General features: G+C 40.3%; 1 protein-coding gene across 3 annotated transcripts in view; it reads right to left on the bottom strand.

Moving 5' to 3' along the window:
* The window catches only part of GRIN2B (glutamate ionotropic receptor NMDA type subunit 2B), a 431,506-nt gene that overhangs the window by 299,591 nt on the left and 110,673 nt on the right, over positions 1 to 21,242 (bottom strand). For all 3 annotated transcript variants that reach the window (XM_017945683.3, XM_003906037.5, XM_021922065.2), the window contains one exon: positions 14,774 to 15,202. In XM_017945683.3, coding sequence (XP_017801172.1) covers positions 14,774 to 15,184 — 411 coding nt within the window. In that variant the 5' untranslated portion in view covers positions 15,185 to 15,202. The remainder of the gene's footprint in view (positions 1 to 14,773; positions 15,203 to 21,242) is intronic.

The following is a 21,242-nucleotide window of genomic DNA, read 5'->3' as shown; positions in this document are numbered from 1 at the left end:
AGTGGCACCAGAAATGCAGTAGGCGTTTGATTTTTCTAAAGGCGGAATAAAATGAAGCTGACCTCTTCTGAAACTCCAAATTTGGCCCACCCCACTCTCCTCCCAACCAGGGCAAATCCAGGATTCAAAACATACCCAAAAGAAAATGTTAATCAATTCTAGGGTAAGACCCTTAACAGCCTGCACTCCAACTGAATATCAGAGACAAGAGAGTTGTTGAACTGACATCTGATGGTGGATTTCATCGTCTCTAATTCCACTGACTTTGTCATTTTCATGGTGTTTCCTCCCTTCTGTTTTCCTTTCCCTTCCTCATCTCCTTTAGCTTCTTTTCATTTTTCTCCAACTCTTCTTTCTCTTTCTTAATCTTTATTAAGCATTCACTCAATGACACTGCACTGGAAATCATGATGAGAAAGCTCAACAAATAGAGCCTGACCTGTCACAGACTTTATAACCTAAACAACATGACATGTTCTACTCACCAGTGGTTCTCAAACTGGGAAGTTTATAAAAACAGTAATTAGTAGGGCTCTGCTCCAAACCTATTAAATCAGAATCCTTGGGTATGAGGCCAGAGAATCTATATTAAAATAACAATAATAAAATAAAATCTCCCCTGTTGATTTCAAAGTCAACCACTACCATACACTAAAATAAACTATAAATTCTACCAAGCCCCTTTCTCTCTTTCATTTTTTAACTCCTTCATTCTCATAATCCTCTCAGCTGATTATGTCAGACTGTTTTATTTTTGAGAATTTACAATATTTGCTTTGATATAAGCAATGAGAATATAGGAATGGTAAGAATAAAAGGCAGAGAGGTTGGAAGGAGGTGGAAGGAGTATGCAGACAGTAGATCTATGAAGGTAAAAGAAGTGGAGCGATGCAGATGGAAGACAGCAAAAATAAGAGTAGGCAGAGGAGGAGGAGGGTGGTGTGGGCGGAAGCAGCATGCAGAAACCACAGTGCAGCCTGGCTTCCTGGGAAGCCTGTTGCCCTAGCAACATGATGCTGAAAGGTTAAAGGCTGCTGCTCCCTACTACTCTGGATTACATGTTGCCAAGGCAACAGAAGGCATCCAAGACACGTGGTGGCAGACCATGAGGACTTCAGGGCATGCCAGGAATCCTCAGTTCAAGACAGGCTATCCTAGCTGGCTGCACCATTGTGCTACCTTCCACTCTGAACCCATACCTCAAAAGCTCACCCCGGACGCGGCATTCCCTGTGATACTCTTCTCAGTGCCATCACCTCACTTTGGGAAGAGGGGAAATGATATTCAGCTGCAGCTAGGTAGACAAATCCAGGAGTAGGCAAGGGATACTAGTGCATGGGAACTCCAAGAACTCAAAAGGAGAAGCAGCCATTTAGTTAGAGGAAAGCCAATTATAATGTATCTAATTTCCTCCATTGCTTTGCTCATCTGTTTGCAAGCCTGTAAACAAATTTTGTGAAAATAACAAAACAAAACCTGCATAATGCATCTATCAAAGGAAAAGGATGTCTTGTCTTTTAAGAGGAATTTATCTTTCAATACTAGTAGATAACAGAAGCCATTTATTCAAAACCAGGTGTGTACTTGGCAGAGTAATGAGTAGCTTAAAAGGTTATTTCATTTAATCTTCATAATAGTTCTTTGAGGTGGAAGAGTATTAACCACATCAGAGAGATGAGGAAAAAAAAAAAAAACAGATCACAGAAATCACACATGGCAAGAGGTCACCGGGCTCTGAAAGGTGGAACTAGAACTCAAAATGGCTCCATGGCATATGCTCCATCCATGATACTGTACTGCCGCCATCTGAAAAGACACTATATCAGGTAACATGGCCCCATTCTCACACCCAGAATGAATAAAATAACTCCCTGCCAAGACCTCAGGCCCCATATCAGCCAACTCCAGAGCACCTCATCAGACTCAGCTATACTGACCCTCCTATTACTCATCAAGAAACAGCAAACAGCAACAAAAACACTTTCCCACTTGAAGGCCTTCACACCTGCTGTTCTCTCTGCCAAAATGCTGCCCCTCAGATCTTCACGCGTCTTGATCTTTCTCATCATGCAAATCTCAAGGGCTACCTCCTCTGCAGCCTTCCCTGACAACCCTAACTAAAATAGCTCACAATACCTCTTTCTGCTATTTTCATTAAAGCATTCACCACTCTCCAAAATAATATTGTTTAATTGATGTGTCTGTTTACTGTCAGTCAATGCTCTGTGAGGACATGTCTCTCTTATTGATCACATCTCTGGGACCTCAAATAGTTCCTAATACCCAGTAGATAAAAGATATTTTGTGAATAAATACCTGAGAAGGTATGTTGTTTGGAGAGGAAGTTACTACCTTTGGAAAGTTAATTGCATTGATTAAATATAGTTGGGTGATACCTTGACAATTAGCATATAATATGAATTGCATATGTTTATTTTCCAAAACTTTTAAAACTGTTTATTTCTTTCTGCTCCCTCTTTTGAAAGAGCGCGAATAAAGTCAGGTCTATCACTGGCACTTAAACATTTTGCATGATAAAAATCTTGCTCTGCTACCTCAGATGGCACCCCTAACCAGAAGCAGGCCTTTTGCCATGTCTGTCTGCTAAAAATAAAGTGGACACGAATGTGATAACTCCAGCTGGAAGTGCCAGGTTGCTGATTGCTGGTATCTGGCCCTCATATCTGTGAGGAAGGGAAAGGTGATGGAGCTAGCAGCCCAGAGAGACGTAGGAATGTATCTGCCAGTAACCACAGAGATTAACCTATCAGCCATTTTCATTTGGGTTTAAAATACTTTTCTCTTAATTGTAACTGACATTTGCTGCCCCGAAATAATTAATTCATCCATACATTTAATAAATATGTATTAAGGGCTTACTCTGTGCCAAGCTATATGTTAGGTTCTGGTGATACAAAAATGATAAAGACCTAGTCCTTGCCCTTGCGAAGTCTGTAGTCTAGCAGGATAGAGAACTAAAAAAACTACTACCATTACTTACAGTTGTGATACCGTCTATAAAATGTATGAAATTAAAAGAAATAAAGGGAAAAGAAACAGGAGTTTTGAATTGACGGTAGAGAAGAAAAAATATCTGAGGGCATGAGGACCTTGGGTGAGGAGTACAGACCTAGATGAGATGTACCACTTGGGCCCTGGAAAGTAGAAAGTAGAAAAATATCAGTACCACACTTAAACACACATATGCATGCACATGCACATGAAACAAGCAGCAGGCTGGAAGCAGTGGCTCACACCTGTAATCCCAGCACTTGGGGAGGCCAAGGCGGGCAGATCATGAGGTCAGGAATTCGAGACCAGCCTGGCCAACATGGTGAAACCCTGTCTCTACTAAAAATACAAAAAAATAGCTCGGTATGGTGGCGGGCACCTGTAATTCCAGCTACTCTGGAGGCTGAGGCAGGAGAATCGCTTAAACCCAGGAGGCAGAGGCTGCAGTGAGCCGAGATCGCTCCATTGCACTCCAGCCTGGGTGACAGGGTGAGACTCCATCGCAAAAGAGAACAAAACAAGAAGCAAAAAGCAAAAACAAAACAAAGAGAGAGGCATGGAGAAAGGGAAATACTAGTACTAAAAGACAAACTTCACCTTGCCAGTCCCACTAAGGGCCTCAGTAGCGGAACAGCTAAAGGGAGCACTGACACTTCACCCTTTCAGCATCGTCCCAGGCCTGGAGTGACCCAGAAAGAGCGTCACCTTTGGAGAACACCCAAACTGCATGTCCAATGACCGCAGAGCTAGGTGAGTTCAAGATCATACTGTTGATGGTTTGTGTTTCTGTTTATTTCATTCATTTATTCAAAGGAGACTTACCAAATAACTCTCATAGACCCATACTTGCTGATTCCTACCACTTTCAAGGCCTTTTCTAGGTACTTTGAACAACCTTACTTAATAACCTTAAGAAATAGGATCTAGGCCAGGCACAGTAGCTCACACCTATAATCCCAGCACTTTGGAAGGCCAAGGTGGGTGGAGCACCTGAGGTCAAGAGTTTGAGACCTGCCTGGTCAACATGGTGAAACCCCATCTCTACTTAAAAAAAAAAAAAAAAAGCCTGGCGTGGTGGTGCACGCCGGTAATCCCAGCTACTCAGGAGGCTGAGGCAGAAGAATCACTTGAACCTGGGAGGCAAAGGCTTCAGTGAGCCAAGATCATACCACTGCACTCCAGGCTGGGTGACAGAATGAGACCCTGTTGAAAGAAAGGAAAGAGATAAAAGAGAGAAAACAGAGAGAGCGAGAGAGCAAAAGTTCTATTTGTATCACTATTTTATAGATGAGGAAACTAAGGCTCAGAGAAGTTAAGGAATTTTTCAAAGGTCACAGAGTAAGTGGTGATAGAACCAGGAAACAGCCGACGTAATGAGATTCCAGAACTCCCTCACTGAACTGTGGTGTGTGTATTCACTTCCTAAGGCTGCGGAAGACTCGGGGGCTTAAAACAACAGAAGTGTATTCTCTCACGGTTCTGAAGGCCAGAAACCTGAAATCAAGGTGTCAGGAGTCTCACACTCTAAGGCTCCAGGGGAGATTCCTTCCTTACCTCTTCCAACTTCTGGAAGAAGCTGCCTTTCCTAGCTTGTAGCTCAACAAACACCACCTCTGTCTGTCTTTATATGGGCTTCTCCTCTGTGTCTGTGTCTTCTCCTCTTCTGTCTCTTATAAAGACATTTGTCATTGAATTTAGGGCCCACCCAAATAATTCAACATGATCTCATCATGACATCCTTAAGTTAATTACATCTGCAAAGAACCTTTATCCAAATGAGGTCACATTTATGGTTCCAGGGGTTAAGACATGGACCTATCTTTTGGAGGGTCACCATGCTACCTAATGCAGTGTGTATAGAGTGCACAGTTTAATGAATGTTCATTGTTTAATAAAAGGTAGCTGTTACTATGCACCTGACACTATGTGCTGGGAAGACAAAATTAGTAAAGCATAGCCCACAATGAGCCCACTCTACAGTAAGAAAGACAGATGTGTTAACAAGACAGGTTATAATAAAAGCATGAAGAGGGCACAGGTGAAGCGTAATAAAAAGAAATGGCAAATTATGTGAAGGTGGGAGTTAGGAAAGGGTGCACAGAAGAAATGCCATGAATTCTCCTGTAAAGTGAATAGGTATTTTGGGGTGGGCAAGGAAGAAGAGAGTGGCAAAGACAAAAGCACAGAGATGTAAAACAGTCAGAACCATTCGGGGAGCTGTAAATAATTTAGTGTGGCTTGACACTGCTGCTCAAGGGCAGAGAGGTTAAGAGAAATCCTGGAGAGGTGGCCTGGGACCAGATTAAAGAACACACTTCATTCTAGGCTGAAGGAAGCCAGGGCGGTTTTAAGCAAAAAAAGTAATAATCAGATCTGAGTTTCTAAAGAATCGCAGGTAAGCTTCCATGTGGCAGCACAGACAAGAGAGAATGAGTGCCAGCCCTTGGGTCACTGCGGCGTGTATGGAGTTGAGGGGACAAATTGGAGCTACCTAAGAAGGTGGAACTATCAAAGTCGCATTCCTGTCGGAGGGGAAGGGAGGGCTCTAAGTTGATTTCCAGACTGAGAAATAAATCCCTTTTTAGAACTCTTGGTTTCTACAATGCTTCTCCTTCCTTGCTCTTCTTGTTCTCTTCTTACCTCTCTGATAATTTTGTCTCAGATCCTTTATCATCTGTACCTTGCACCTCCCCTGGCCATCCCTCAAATGGTGGTGCACCTAGGGTTCTCCCTTGACCCACTTCTCTCCTCATTCCACTGTTCACTCTGAGCCATCTCATCCACTCTCATGGTTTCAGCTATCCTGTCCCTACAAATGAGGCTCTTAGCTACACATCCAGCCTAAATCACTCTCTCTACCTCCAGGCCCAAATCCAAGTGCTTACTAGACATTTCCACCTATATGACCCACCCATGTTCTAAATTCTATGCATTCTCATTGCTGTTGTCACCAAATCTGTGACAAATCTAATTACTCTTGTCATCGTAATTTTTGTGACTAGCACTAAAAGGGTCAACAGTGTTCAGTGCTGCAGAAGGTCAAGAACAACTTGAAAAGTCCATTGAATTTGGTACTTTGGAGAAGTGAGAGATGAGGAAGTGCAACAGGCAGTTTCAGACTCTACCCTTTAAGAACTGTGAAAAGAAGGAGACAGGGAGGGAGAATGAGCATCAAGGAAAGCTTTCATGTTTGTTTAATAAGATGAGAGTGATTTGAGCACATTTATGGGCCACAGTGATAATTGATATTTTGGTTGCACAATTGATATTTTGGGTAAGACTATTCTTGACAGTGGGACACTAACACATATATTACAGGCCACTTAACATGCCGGTTCTGTAAGTTCTTAGTGCCTGTGGTGCATGCGCGCATACACACAGACACAGACGCAGACACACACACACCAGTTATTATGACATCTAAAAATCACCCCCATACATTTCCAAACATCTTCTAAGAATCCCTAAAAGGGAAGATACCACTAGAGAGGAATAAGTTGACAGTTAAGAAAAAAAGAAAATGATAGATGAACCAAGAGCCTAGTTCTGGAGGACTCATAGAGAAGACTAGACTAAGGACACAAAAGAGGGTTTGGCATGAGACAAGGGAAACGCACGATGTTTGGGCTTTCATTCATACAGGCATTTGTTGAATTCCCAGGATGTCACTTCCTTTGAGACACATTGTCTGTTGACTAGCCCCAAAGCCATTCCCACTTCCTCCCCCCTTGTCACCTCCACCAGAGAGACTTGCAACGTCCACAGGGTTGCCCATGTGACATTGTTTGGGCTCATGAAATCAAGGATGTGGGGAAGACTTTTTCTAATCCATTATCAACCCATTTCTTTTTCCTTCATTAAGTATGAGCATGATGGATGACTAATGCTGGGGCAGCCACCTTCCAACCATGACAAAATGCCAGGCAAACCCCAGATGTCAGCACTGACATCACTGAGCCACTGAACCACCCCCAGCAGCCTCTGCTCTAGACTTTTTGTTCTAAGACACCCACAGACTCATTTGTTTAAGCTACGGTGAGCAAATCACTATCTAAAGGTATTGGGCAACATAGTTAACCTGTCTGATCTATAGTTTCCTTGTCTCTAAAAGATAAAATACATGCTTCCTAAATTCAATGAAAACATTAAATGAGATAAAATATATAAGATGACTAGCTCATATAAGGTGACTCGTTCAGAGTTTGACAAAAATAAGTGATCAGTCAGTGTCAGTCTTTCTCATCATAACCTCAAAATAACTTACAATAATTAGATCTTCTTTGTCCATGTAAAATAGAATTATAGCAATAAATCTTTATTGTACTCAGAAAGGTAGAATAAAAATAACCACCTTTAATGTTACTCTCCTGCATGCTAGACCTTTAAACTACAGAATCAAAATAGAATTTTGAATAAAATGTAGATCTAACAATAAGACAAAAAGAATCAGAGAAGTCTCAGAAAGGGGAATAAAAATATACTCTTGGTATAGAAATCATAACTCAGGGAGTTTTTTCAGCAGTATCAATGTGATATAAAAATTGGCTGGCAACATTTAGTAAATTTATGTTTTCTTGTATCTATAACATTTTACTACTTCTTACCTAGTATCATTAATATTTCCTTCATGTAATAATTCACTTTTTTTTTTTAACATATCAACACTTCCAAATCTATGAGTGACTCTGATTCAAACACTATTTTACTCTACTAGGCTTTTAGAAAATGAACTTGACTGGTAATGCTTATGTCCTATGTGTATCAGTTTATTGAAATCACTTTGGGTCTCTCCTTTGAAAATCCTGATAAGTTCTGATCAAATCAATATCAGTAATTGCATCACCAAAGAGGTGGAACCTACTGAGTTGTTGTTTATCCACCATGTCTAAATGGAAGCAGGTTAACATCCCAAAATCCTCTATTTCTGTTAATAGGAAAAATTAGAATCCATTTTCCTCAAATGATTTAGGACAAGTCTGGTTTTTGAAAATGCAAGATGGCATATACTGAGCGCCAACTGTCTACCATACACTATGTACATGGCGTCATAAGGCTTGGTACCCTCTATGAGCTGGGTGCTATTTTTGTTTCCACTTTACAGAAGGAGATTTTGAGGCTCAGAGAGTCTGAAGAGTCCAACTAAGGTCACATGGGTGAGAATGAGTAGAGCTCAAGCCCATGGTCCCCAAAGTCTACATTCTCTCCTTGTGCTGCTACCTTCTTTTAGACACCATCACGTCCCTGAAAAAATGTATGACAAGTGATGGCTGGTGTGTTACTTTCCAGCACCAAGTGCCTGTATTTCTATGAATGTCGAAGCAATTTCTGGGCTTTAACTGTTACAAGCATTAACACTGCACCTAAAGAAAATCCTAGCTCCGATTTTTAAAGACAGGATGCGCTGGCCAAAAAGAAACACATTTCACAGAAGTGGTGGAAAGAGCCAGCCAGACAGAGCTACATCACTGCAAAGTTTCCAGTGACTTAGAGAGCACTACCTACCCATCTTTCCCCAAAGTCTAGTTCAAGTAGGGAAAATTGGAGAGAAGAAACTGAGCTCCAGGTAATTTTATCCTGGCTTTTTTTTTTTCTTACTCCCACATTGTGTGCACTGGGAAAAAGTCTTAAAGTCAAGCACATCTGAATTCAGATTTTAATTCCACTATTGTTCTAGATGTGTGACTTTGACCAACATACATAAACGCTCTCTGATTTAGTTTCCCCATCAAAAAAGAAGAAATACTACTACTTCCCTCATGGGACTGCATAAGAATTAAAATGCTCATTAACATCATGCCTGGTTCAAAGTTGACATAATATGTTAGTTTTTTTCCTCTCACTTTTCCTATGTCTATGTCTTAATACCCTGTATCCAAGAAATGCCATAACACTACAGTTTGCTCCCAAAGTATTCTGTTCCAAGGAATGTCATGTCACAGACAACTAAAAGCAAGGTAACAATCTAACAGACACCAGAAATTTGTGAAGAAGCATAGGGTAAGGCATGAGTAACATGTAGCCATCTTGGTTTCAAGATTATGTTGGATATGCAAATCCATATAAGCCAAGGGAAGTCAATAGTTTGTTCCCAGTGTCACACACCACTGCCAGCCCATCTACTCTCTCCAAACCCACTGCCATTAAGCAAGTGGGGGTAGAGGATAGGGAAAGAGGGGGAGAAGATGAAGCCAAAGAAGAGTAGGGCCATCTTACTATCCCCAATTAGATTCCAAAATGTGGCTCTCAGTACAGAAAATGAAAAATGTTATTGAAAGCATCCATTCCCAAAGAAGTAATTTATTGTTTATTTTATTTTATTTTGTTTCTGAGACAGAGTCTCGCTCTGTCACTCAGGCTGGAGTGCAGTGGCGCAATCTCGGATCACTGCAACCTCCGTCTCCTGGGTTCAAGCAATTCTCCTACGTCAACCTCCCAAGTAGCTGTGATTACAGGTGTGTGCCACCATGCCCAATTTTTGTATTTTTAGTAGACACGGGGTTTCACCATGTTGGCCAGGCTGGTCTCGAACTCCTTAGGGTGATCTGCCTGCCTCAGCCTCCAACATGCTGGGATTACGGGTGTGAGTCACCATGCCCGGCCCCCAACGAAGCAATTTAGAAAGGAAAGAATCATAGCAATAGATCCACAGTAAGAATATTTTTGCATGTCCTCTAAGGAGGAATAAGATCCAGAATGTGATGCACGTTTTAGCTACCATGCTACACCCTGATCGACCCGTCTATTTCCAGACCGTGACCCTTTACTCAGCATACCCTTTTCTTCCTCATTCTTGGAGTGTTAGAAGTTGGATCTTGCATCCTTTTGCCTGCTCCTACTGTAACTTCTACTTTCTATTTTCCTTCCTACCTTCTTCCCAAGCCATTTTCATTAGTCCTAATGCCAAGGACAAAACAGTTGTCATTGACTCTGTCATTCCCTATCACTACTCCTTATTTCCCTCACCTAAAGTGTCTGTTTGCCACAGTACTGCTCTAAAATCTTCCACATATTTTATTTCATTTTATCTTCAAAACATAAGGTGTGTAGGGCAGAACACAAAATTTATATCTCATAAACTATAAACTGAGTATCATGTAGTATAAGTAATGTGTTTGCCCACATTTTCAAAGCTCATCAGAATGGAGACTAAAACTCAGGGATGTATAATTCTTAGTTCAGTGTTTTATGATGCAGAATTGTACAATAGAAAGCATAAGTTTCAAAATAGGTATTCCTGAGATTTGAATTCTAGTCCCATTGCTCATAGTGCGCTGTGATATCCTGGATTAGTTACTTAACCTTTCTAAGCTAAAATCTGAAAACCCAGGGAAGATTTCAGACAATCAGCACAAAAACCTCCTAGAAATAAATGGAAATACATCTAGCTTCAGTTCATTATTTGGATTCAGATGGGCATCTTAAATCCAGGATCTCAGGGAGAATAAAAGCAATTATAACAAGACAAAATAAAATAGGCTCTTTACACTCAGGTGGGGAACTGCCAAAAAGCACCTCATACATTTTTAAACATTCTCCATTACTATTCTAAACAGTCTTCTGTTACAAGCACCTAGCAGTTCTTTCCAGGTTAGAGATTTTCTTTAAGGGACCATGCCCTGTGTGGCTGCAGCAGGCTTCCATACTACTTGTGAGCCTCAGCTTCCCTGGTGGGGTGAGACCAAGACTCCCACCTCACACGTCAGAGCCTTTCCCCAGATTTTCACCTTTCAACCATATGCCCTTTTTGGGTGGTCTCCAATTTGGAGTTTTTTCTACGGTTGTCCATGCTGCTTTTTGATTCCCATTCTTTTCCTGCATCACGATACACTCTCACTCCCTTCAAACTGTTCCACATAGCCTTCAGCTTCACCTGCTGAATGTGAGGCTGGACACTTTGGTGAAGTACTTGCCAAGTATCACCTCATTTAATCCTCAACAACCCTGTAATCAACCCTGTGATCAACAACAATCAACTAACAATATAATTATTAGTCCCATTATACAGGCAAGGAAACCAACATTGAGAGTCAGAGATTGGTGACTTATCCTGATTCCCACATTTAGACAGCGATGCCTGAATCCAGCTTGAACTCTAAATTCTGATTTTTTAGTAGTCCTACTCAGCTAGCCCCCATGCTTCTTTCCACCATAGTATAAAGCTCATTTCCCCTTTGGGAAAGCAGAGTGCTAATTAATGTTCTTACTGATTAATTAGCATATGCAAAGAAGTGAGCCCATGCTATTTGACCAGGTGCTGAACTGCTGAACTGTGTCTGTGCTGTTATCAAAAGTCTTCAGAACAATGCTGTCCTTCCAGCATCGAAAACTTCTTGAATCCAAACTTTATCCCTGTAATGCAATCTTCCACATGAGCACTAACTAAGTGGGTTTTATTGGAAATAAACTAACAAAAAAAACTTAAGTTAAAACAGACTGACAATTACCTGTCTCCAAGAAGGGGAGACAAAAATAGAAGGCTTATTGATCATCCTTCAGACGATTACTATGAGCCTTCAACGTGGCCAAGCTACATGGTCTTCGATTTTCTGCATCAGTTCCACTTTCGAATGTTTTGTCCTATTCCCCTGTTGTTGATTAATAGTTGTCCAACTGTGTGTCCCCATTCTATGTTTGTAAAATATGGTCATGGTACTTAAAAATAAACTTCTATTAAAAAAAAAAAAAAAAAAAAAAAAACACCTGGCCTTAGTTTTGAGGTGTTTTATTTTTGAAACTGTCCCAAAGGCTTTTTCTCTGAGACGTGAGGACTCTTTTTATTTGCCTCTATTCCAATCCGTTAAGCCCCCAAACATTCCTCTGCATGGCTGCTGGAAGTTTGCTGCTGACACTCTCTCCAGGTAGCTCCTGCCACCACCCATTCAGCATCGAACCCCTGGGGTTGAGCCTCCAACTTTCCGGGATCTCCATTATTGGATCTTTTTCTTTCTTCTTTTCCCTCTTGCTGCTTACCTTTTAGAAACCATTCTTTTCAGGTCAAAAGTCAGATATTTACACTATTTTAGAAAAGCATCTAAAAGTCATTGCCCACCTCCTTATTTGGCGGAGAGAAAGACATGATAGAATATTTGGGTGTGGTAGCAATGAAGGCAGGAGCAAGGGGAAAGTGACCAGAGGAGGTCTCATTACAGTGACCTAGAAGAATTCACTTTACTGGCATCAGTTCTCCTATTTACTCCTAGAAGGCAGTAGCCAGTGGGTCCTCTAAGGAATTGTGCTACACTTAAGCGCTCCACTATTTCATACCCTTGTTATGATCTCTTGTAGTTAGATTCCAGTATTTCCTGATTATGAATCACGTAATAGATCACTTTCAGTCAGATGACAGCCCCTACAATGCCATCTAACAAGGGAGAAAGTGAAGGGTAGTAAGATATATGAGACCTTAACCAGCCATTTTCTTGAGAGGCAAGAGAGTACATAGCCTTTGAAGCCAGCAACCAATGTTAAAATCCTGGCTTCCACTTAAGAGCTATAGCATTTTGGATATGTTATTTAACCTCTCTGAGCCTCAGTTTCCCCATCTGTAAGATAAAGATTAAACACCACCACTTAGGTCGCTAAGTAGTTAAGAGTATTAAATAAGATAGTGCATACAAAGCACTAAGTGCCTAGCATATGGGGAACACTCGTAAAGCCCCTAAGATACATCAGTGAACAAAAAGAGTTCTGTCTCTCTACATGCTCTATATCTTACCTCATATTTGTATAATGATGTTGTGGATTTTTAAAAGGTACCAGAGAGAAGCAATCAGCTAGTTTAGGCATAACGTTTTCTACCAGGGAGAAATAATATAGGTTGCACAATAGCCCACATGAGAAAAAAAAAAATCATTTTTACCTGTTGTGCTCTCAAAGTAAGTATGCACTTATTCATGGTAATTTTAAAATTCGCTCTTAACCATCTCAGAATACTTTCAATGCAAAATTGTGCCCTCAAATTACCACTGCTAAAATAAAATGTAATTTGCTAAGGACAATCATGTTTGAAAAAAAAAAATCTACCTGAAGCACAACTCAATGGGTTCTGCCACAGTCGGTCAACATTTTCCATTTTGCTTATTTTTGCCACTTCCCTTAGCATGGGCTATTTGTGTTAGTGCCTGTTTTCTAACATCTGTACCTGCACCCACGTAAATGGAAGAATATATTTCTCATATGATAATGGAAAGTCTTCACTTAACACTTTCAACTTGACCTTGCCTAGACTGAAGGGAAGCGCTGAAGCGGAAGCTAGTCATCTCTGCCTGCTGCCGACAGGTGGCGGTAGCAGTCATGCAAGGTTCTTTTAGTCTTTGCTCAGCTGCTCCACTGCGGTGATTCTCAACTAGCCAGGCAGCATCCTTGTGGTGTCTGTGCTAGGTTTTAAGATATGTACAGACATTAACCCGAAAGCCTGTCTTTTAAGTACAAAACTAAAGGCAGGTTTGAATGTGGTGATAAAAAGTATAAGATGACAATGACAATAGTAGAAACCGAAAAATGATAAACATAGCACTTGTGGTGGAACACACTATTCTAAGACCTGAATGGCTGGCTGCAAAGGACAGTGCATATGTACTAAGTGCTGTATCTAAGCAGTGAACAATAGTAAAGCAAGGAAAATAACTGAATAACTGATAGTATGTAGAAACAAAACAACCCAAAGCAAAATAAAACGCTTTTTTTCTGCCGTTAGGGAATAAGCCCCAGTGTCAAGTGGCAACTAGTCACATGACAATTAACTTAACATTAATGCAGGAGAGGCTAGGATTTGTTGGAGATTTAAAGCAGTGGTTGTCAATCTTAACTGCACACTAGAATCACCTGGGGAGCTTTTAAGAATCCCGAAGCCCAGGCCAATAATCAGAATCCCGAGGGGTGGGACTCAGGCATCAGCAGTGTTGAAAGCTCTTCAGGTGATTTTAATGTGCACCCAAGGTTAAGAACCATTGCCTTCAAATCTAAGCATGGGGAAAATGGGTTGCTACAGGTTCCATGGATTAAAATCTATTTGGATGTACAGATCAATGTGTGTGATGAGTGTTAATACCTTGGCAAGAATTATTTCCCTATGACATTTGTATCTTCAAGGAGAGAAATCACCTGCCTTGAGGGATTTTTCCTTTTATAGTCTTGAAAACCGTATGGGTGAGAACATGTATTGCCAAGGAATAACAAGAGTATGCCTTTCATATACCTATTTGAAGAAAATGTATCCCAGAGCCACAAGCATCAACATCCCTTAGTCATTTCAGTGAGTCCATTTATAAAAAAGTGGACACAGAAAAATTTTCAAAACTATAGGAGTTTCTAGATGCCAGCACCTTTCCCTCACTTTCATCTTTAAAAGATTGCTGGGCACAGTGGCTCACACCTGCAATCCCAGCGCTTTGGGAGGCTGAGGCAGGTGGATCACATGCTGAAATCCCGTCTCTACTAAAAATACAAAAATTAGCTGGGCTTGGTGGCAGGTGCCTGTAATCCCAGCTACTAGGGAGGCTGAGGCAGGAGAATCACTTGAACCTGGGAGGCGGAGGTTGCAGTGAGCCAAGATCGCATCATTGCACTCTAGCCTGGGCAACAAGAGCAAAACTTTGTCTCAAAAAAAAAAAAAAAAAAGGATTAATTGCTGGCCTACCCACGCTCTCAATGTAATCTGGTTACCTTCCATCATTAACAACCAAGTTTTACAGGAAAACAAATGCATGGTTTAGTCCTCAGTACAAACCCCCAGGCCCTTCTTGTTGCAGCCCCGTTTTACCTTATCTGCCATTATCATAGAGGAGCCCCCGTGGATGCCCAGGATAGGGGTGAGAGTCTGTGCAGAAATGAAATCGAGGATCTGGGCGATGGCTTCCTGGTCTGTGTCATCAGCAAACACCACCCCCTGGATCTTCCGGTCAGACATGAGATCACAGATGCGGGTGATGATGCTCTTTGGGTCGGTCTCATTCATGGCTACCAGTTCCACCCGAGGCACCACGGAGAGATGGTGGAAATCATCTTTCTCGTGGGCATCCTTGATGGCCACCTCGTCGGAAGTGCCCACAAGGATGACAGCAATGCCAATGCTGGGGGGGCTCTTCTGAGAACGAGCTCTGCTGCCTGACACGGCCAGGACAGCCAACACCAACCAGAACTTGGGAGAACAGCACTCCGCTCTGGGCTTCATCTTCAACTCGTCGACTCCCTGCAAACACAAAGAGAGAGGGAGTTAAAATAGGACCCACACCATGTAACCTGTCTTAGAAGAGGCTAGCTACTGCAATTCAAGGACCTTATCTCCTTTCATTGAGCACCAAACCCAATTCCATCTACCAGCCTACTGTCTTATCTCTGGTATTTCCTCTGCAGAATGAGAGAAAATGAAACTTTCAAAAACCTCAGAAATCCCTGAGCAAGGCAATCAAAGGTGCTATTGCTATAGTCATTGGCAGCTACAGACAGAGACAAAAGAGGAAAAGAGATTGTGAGTGGTCCAGGTAGCCATGCGAGTATGCATACACGAGTCTCCTGGCCCTCCTGTTACAGCCCACCCTAGTACTGTTCTTGGGCTCAGGGACAGCAAGGCCAGGCAAAGTGAGCATAAAAACATACTCAGCAGAGATGAGCAACAGAACATGGGCTGGATAAACTGGATGTGGGGGGGCTATAGGTACACAAGCCCTGCATTCTTGCTGCCTTCACCTTATGTTTGCCTCAATGAGGACGACAGCCAGAAAATTCTTTAGTAACCTTGTTAGTATCTGGCTCTTAATATTAAATTACAAGAACAACTGATACATGACTAGTATTTTTAAAACATTGCCTCAATTGATCCTTACAATGACCCAGTAGGGAATAAAATAAGAAAAACATTATCATCCTCATTTTATAAATGTTGACACCAAGGCTCAAAGAAGATAAGTGTTCTAAGACCATGTACCAATCAATTAAGTGAAACAAACCTGAACCCAGATCTTCTGACTTTTGTATTCCAATATGTGTTCCATTACACTACATGGAACTGCCTCTCATATAACCAATTATCATAAGGAACACATATTACTCCAATCTATTTATGCACCAAAATACAGAAACTTAAATACCATTAGCAGCCACATTTGAAAAATGTTCCTTTTTTTTTTCTGCTGCCATCCTATAGCCATGACTTCTCTAAAATGACTGATGCCGTATTTTCATATAATTTCATATAATTCATATAATTTCATATAATTTACCACCTTTTACCTACAAAGAACTCCTTTCTTTTTTACTTCCACATATGACCCAAATCTTACTCTATGCAGCAGACTAAGGACATAACGCTCTATAGAATATAAGCCTTGGCCATCTCTCTCTAAGCTTCTCATCATTCTCCAAGAGCTCCTCTTAATATAACTAGTTCTGCTTATGTTGCTTTATTTTAAATAATCAATGTTCACTATTCGGGTGACAGCTACACTAAAAAGCCCAGATTTCACCACTATACAATATATCCATGTAACAAAAGCATGCATGTACTGCCCGAATCCATAAAAAATTTAAAAAAAAATTAAAAATCATTTATTGTACATCTTTTTATGCTGCACACTGTGTTAGGCATTTTGTCATATATAATCTCTCTAATCTTCATGGACACCCTATAAATTAGACATTTTATTCCCATTTATCAAGTAGAAAAACAGAAGCTCAACACAGTTATGTAATTATCCAAGGTCAACGGCATTATAACACCAGCATGCCAATACATAAACACAGCATTTTAATACTCCAAGGCAATATTCTACAAACTGCACCCAGAACCAAAACCAGATTCGCATTCTTCTACAAAGAGAGAGACAGCATGCAATCAAGGATAAAAATGCTGCTTCAGATCTCCTGCTTGTTTAAAAAAAAAAAAATGGTAAGAGATTAAAAATCTAAAAATGTTGAGAGATTAGCTAATCTTAAAAATCATGAAGGTATTGAATAAAGAAAGATAAGGAAGTGTTCGGGCTGAGCAGTCAGTCTTGACTGCAAAGGGCGTTAATGATTCGGGAGCAAGATGCTGGGGACATTTTGTGGCTGAAGAAGCACAAAATCCAATCCAGTTCTTGGCATAAAACATTTTGGAACTTTTACTGGTGTAGTCATCCTTCAACACTGCCAAGAAGGAGGCCTGTATTGATTGCCTTGTCTTTCTCTCGCAAATAAGATGAGTAGCTCAGTGGTTCATGCCTGAGCAAAGTTTACTCCTGAAAGTTTTCTGATCTCAGTGTCTCTATGAAAACAGGGAATGACTCCACAAGCCCTGGAAACCTTTGCTGATGGACTGTATCCAATTTAGCAGGGGAACCAGGGCCTGAATTCCTCCTCCCAGAACTTAAAGGAAAGCAACACTAGATAGACAATTGAGTAGGACTGATATTCAGAGGAAGCAGAAGGGGTTTAGCACCACAAAGAGCTGTGCACAAACTACATACACATACATACACACACACACACACACACACACACACAGAGTTCAATTCCAATGACTGGTTCTCAAGGAAAGCCAAAAGATTTACCATTTGGCAAAACTATAGGCTAACTTCATTCCAATGGTATTCTAATCCTAGTTACAAGTCACTAAATTAGTTTCCTTCACATTTAAAAGTGGCCCACTCTGCCATGACAGTTTATTAACTTTAATGCACTCCACTCTCCCACTTTGATGTTTTATTTGCTCTCTAAAATATCTCTTGTGTTCTTCTATTTTGTCTCACACAATATATTATCTTTGGCTATGCAATGGCTAGTTGTGACACCCAAAGAATAGCGTCTGGTTTTACAGAGCATCTCATTTATACTCAGGATACAGCGAAGCACTTTACAAAGCAATACATTATGGGAGATAACAGTAACAGAGGGGCTGTGAGACAAAAAAAGAGGCTACTTTGAATACAGACTCAATTTCAAACATTAAAAGGGGATTCGTTGAGAGAAAGCATGTAGTTCAAGATAAGCGGAGTGGCGTTGCTCCCTTCCTCACAGAGACCATGGTAAGTCTTGATGCACCTGCTCTAGGAAGTCTTGCTCCCTCTGTAGAATTGAGCATTGCTTCCTTTGAGCTCTCACCATAGCCTGCATGTATTTATCTAAATATGCATAAGCTTTTATTATCAATATATGATGATGTGTCCACCTACTTTAACTAGTTGATAACCTCCTTGTGAGTAGGGACTTTTTCAGTTCAGTAAGCATTTATTGAGCACTTATAACCTAGTGAACTTTTTTTTCTTTTTTCTTTTTTTTTTTTTAGTGGTGAGGATGCAACAGATACAGATTCTATCCTTCAGGACCATGGTCTAGCACAAGACACAGACACAGACCCATAAAGAAAATGTTGCCTCACTTTATTCATATTCTTGAACTCTAACAGTGCCTATATGCAATAAGGAAGGACTCAATGAATGGTGGCCAATATTGAGTTTCTACCATTAGGTTGAACCATATAAAATTGTTAATATTTGACCATTTTTGACCTATAATAGTTCAACCTGCTGTGTGCCAGATATTACTATTGCCAGGTAATTTTCATGCATTATTAGATACTCACAAAAACATTGGAAGTCATACTTTCCCTTTATCACAAATGAGAAAACTGAGAGTTAAGTACATGACCAAGATTACACAGCTAATAAGGGATGGCATCAATTTTCAAACCCAAGTTTGTCTGGATCCAAAGCCCTTCCTCTTTCCCTTCCAGGGCCTCTCAGTATAATATGAGTGTTGAGTGAATGAATGAATGAATGAATGAATGAATGAATGAAATCACCAACGAAAACCAACTGGTGTTTTAATACCAGTTCTGCGTTAACACAGTGCCTGAGGATGGGCGAGTCACCTAATTACCATCTCTATGCTATCATCGGTGAAACCAGGATAATATACCTAACCTACATACCTGAAAGATTTTTGTGAAGATCAAATGAAAATATGTATATGGAAGTGCTTTGAAGAATCTAAAATACTCTACAGATGCAAAGGATATTACGTTTAAGCCTCTATAGAAGCTGTTCAAGGAACCTAGCTATTTATGATAGCACAAAGTGAGTGTGTGGGAGGTGAGGGTGAAAGAATGGCAGACAGAGGCTGAAAGGAATGTTAAGAGGAAACTCGCATGGGGCAAAAGATATTAGTTCCCTGAGCGATATAATCCCTGAAGAAGATGTCACACAATGGCCTCGGGGTAGCAGCGACCTCCACTGACAGCTTACTAGTCATGTAGATTAATTCAAGAGTCACTCCGGCCAGGGCCAGTATTGGGAATCAGTGGAGCTCAGCATATCCAAATCATGCCATGAATTCAGAAACCAGGGTGCACCAGCAGGACTAGCAACAAAGCAGCAGGATTAGAGAGTTGACTGTTCACTCATTTGGCTCTTTGCATCCTTGAAGCTTAGGCTAAGTGATCCCGAGATCCACAGTAAACAAAAGGCCACAGGAGCTTATCTTCATGCTGGTAACTGGTACAGGGTAACTATAGCAGGAAACAGTCTACACTTTGCTCAGAGCAGGCTCTAAGGGAAGACACATCTGGGTGGGAAGCCAGGCCAACCCTGTCCTTAGAAAACTGAGTCCTGCGGCAATCTCAACTGGAAGGATATAAAATGTGGCTTAATCAATAATTAAGTCAAAAATATTCCAAGCACTATCCTTTAATGCAGTCAGGACATTATTTAGAGTGATTCAATTAAGGAGATTATGACTGGAATATGACAGGCAGTGAGTGAAGTTAATATTAAAATGCCAGAACTATGTATCAGGTCCAGTTTCCCAAGCTACCAATAAAGACAGAAAGTTAGGAGACATAGGCTTAAAATGTGTCACATTAGAGAGTGGGGAAACAAGAATTCTCATATAATGGAACAGGAGTATAACCTTTTTGGAGGCCAAAGTGGTAGTATCTATCAAAATTTTAATATCAAGACAAAATAAAATTCAAAGGCAAAAACATCAAAACGGACATTAAGTGATATCACATATAGGTACCAGGAAGATGTAATCATTATGAACACATATTCATGTATAAGGCAACAACTAAAATTTACATGGGAAGAAACAGACAAATCCAACTGACAAAAGATCTTATTAACTAAGACATAAAAGATTTTTTTAAAGCATGAGTTACAAGTTTGAACTAGTTCGGATACCTAGAAATGCATATAGAATAGAGAATAGATGTTCTTTTTAAGTACATACATGAAAAATATTAAATCTACAAAAATACATCAATAGATTTTAAAAAATCAATATGAAATCAATTGTCATTTTTTCATAATGTGATTACATTAAAAGTACTTTTTTTTTTTTTTTTTTTTTTTGAGTCAGAGTCTTGCTCTTTCACCCAGGCTGGAGTGCAGTGATGCTATCTTGGTTCACTGCAAGCTCCGCCTCCCAGGTTTACGCCATTCTTCTCCCTCAGCCTCCCAAGTAGCTGGGACCACAGGCACCCACCACCACACCTGGCTAATTTTTTGCATTTTTAGTAGAGACGGGGTTTCGCCGTGTTAGCCAGGATGGTTTCAATCTGCTGACTTCAGGATCCGCCAGCCTCGGCCTCCCAAAGTGCTGGGATTACAGGCGTGAGCCACTGTGCCCAGCCTAAAAGCACATTTTTAAAGGTACCAAAAATACTACATATCCAAAATCTTTTTAAAAAAAACTTGTGATTAAATAACTATAAAGTTAAAAAGGAAATTTTAAGGGAAACTAAAATTCCTTTGAAGAGAATAACAATGAAAATACTAAATGTCAGAATTTCTACAGGACAATTAAAGCAGTTTAGAGAGAAAAGTACACCTTTAAATACATCTATAATAAACCAAGAAAATCAAATGTGATTAATTATAATTAAGTTTTCACTTATTGCATTAAAAACTTAACAGTCAACCCTAATAAACAAGAAAACAAATGAAGCACAAGACAAAGAAACACAAAAAACAAAACTGATCTTTTAAAAGACATCAAGTCCTGACAAGATGAATCAAGAATAAAGTAGAGAAAATGCAAATGAAAGAGAAAATAACATATATAATAGAAATTTTGAAATAATGAATATTATAAAAACTAGTTACTTTTCCATTTAATGTGTAATATGTAATAAAAATGACAAATAGGGAAAGGGACTTAAAAGAATGTAGAACATTTGAGTTAAGTTTTAGAAATTTAAAAATTGTTATTAAAGCCTACACCCCTAATTCATCAAAACTACTCCCTACCCTAGT

The sequence above is a fragment of the Papio anubis genome, unplaced genomic scaffold (assembly GCF_008728515.1).
Source record: "Papio anubis isolate 15944 unplaced genomic scaffold, Panubis1.0 scaffold42, whole genome shotgun sequence".
Classification (NCBI taxonomy): Eukaryota; Metazoa; Chordata; class Mammalia; order Primates; family Cercopithecidae; genus Papio; species Papio anubis.
This window is presented reverse-complemented; position numbering and strand designations above follow the sequence as displayed.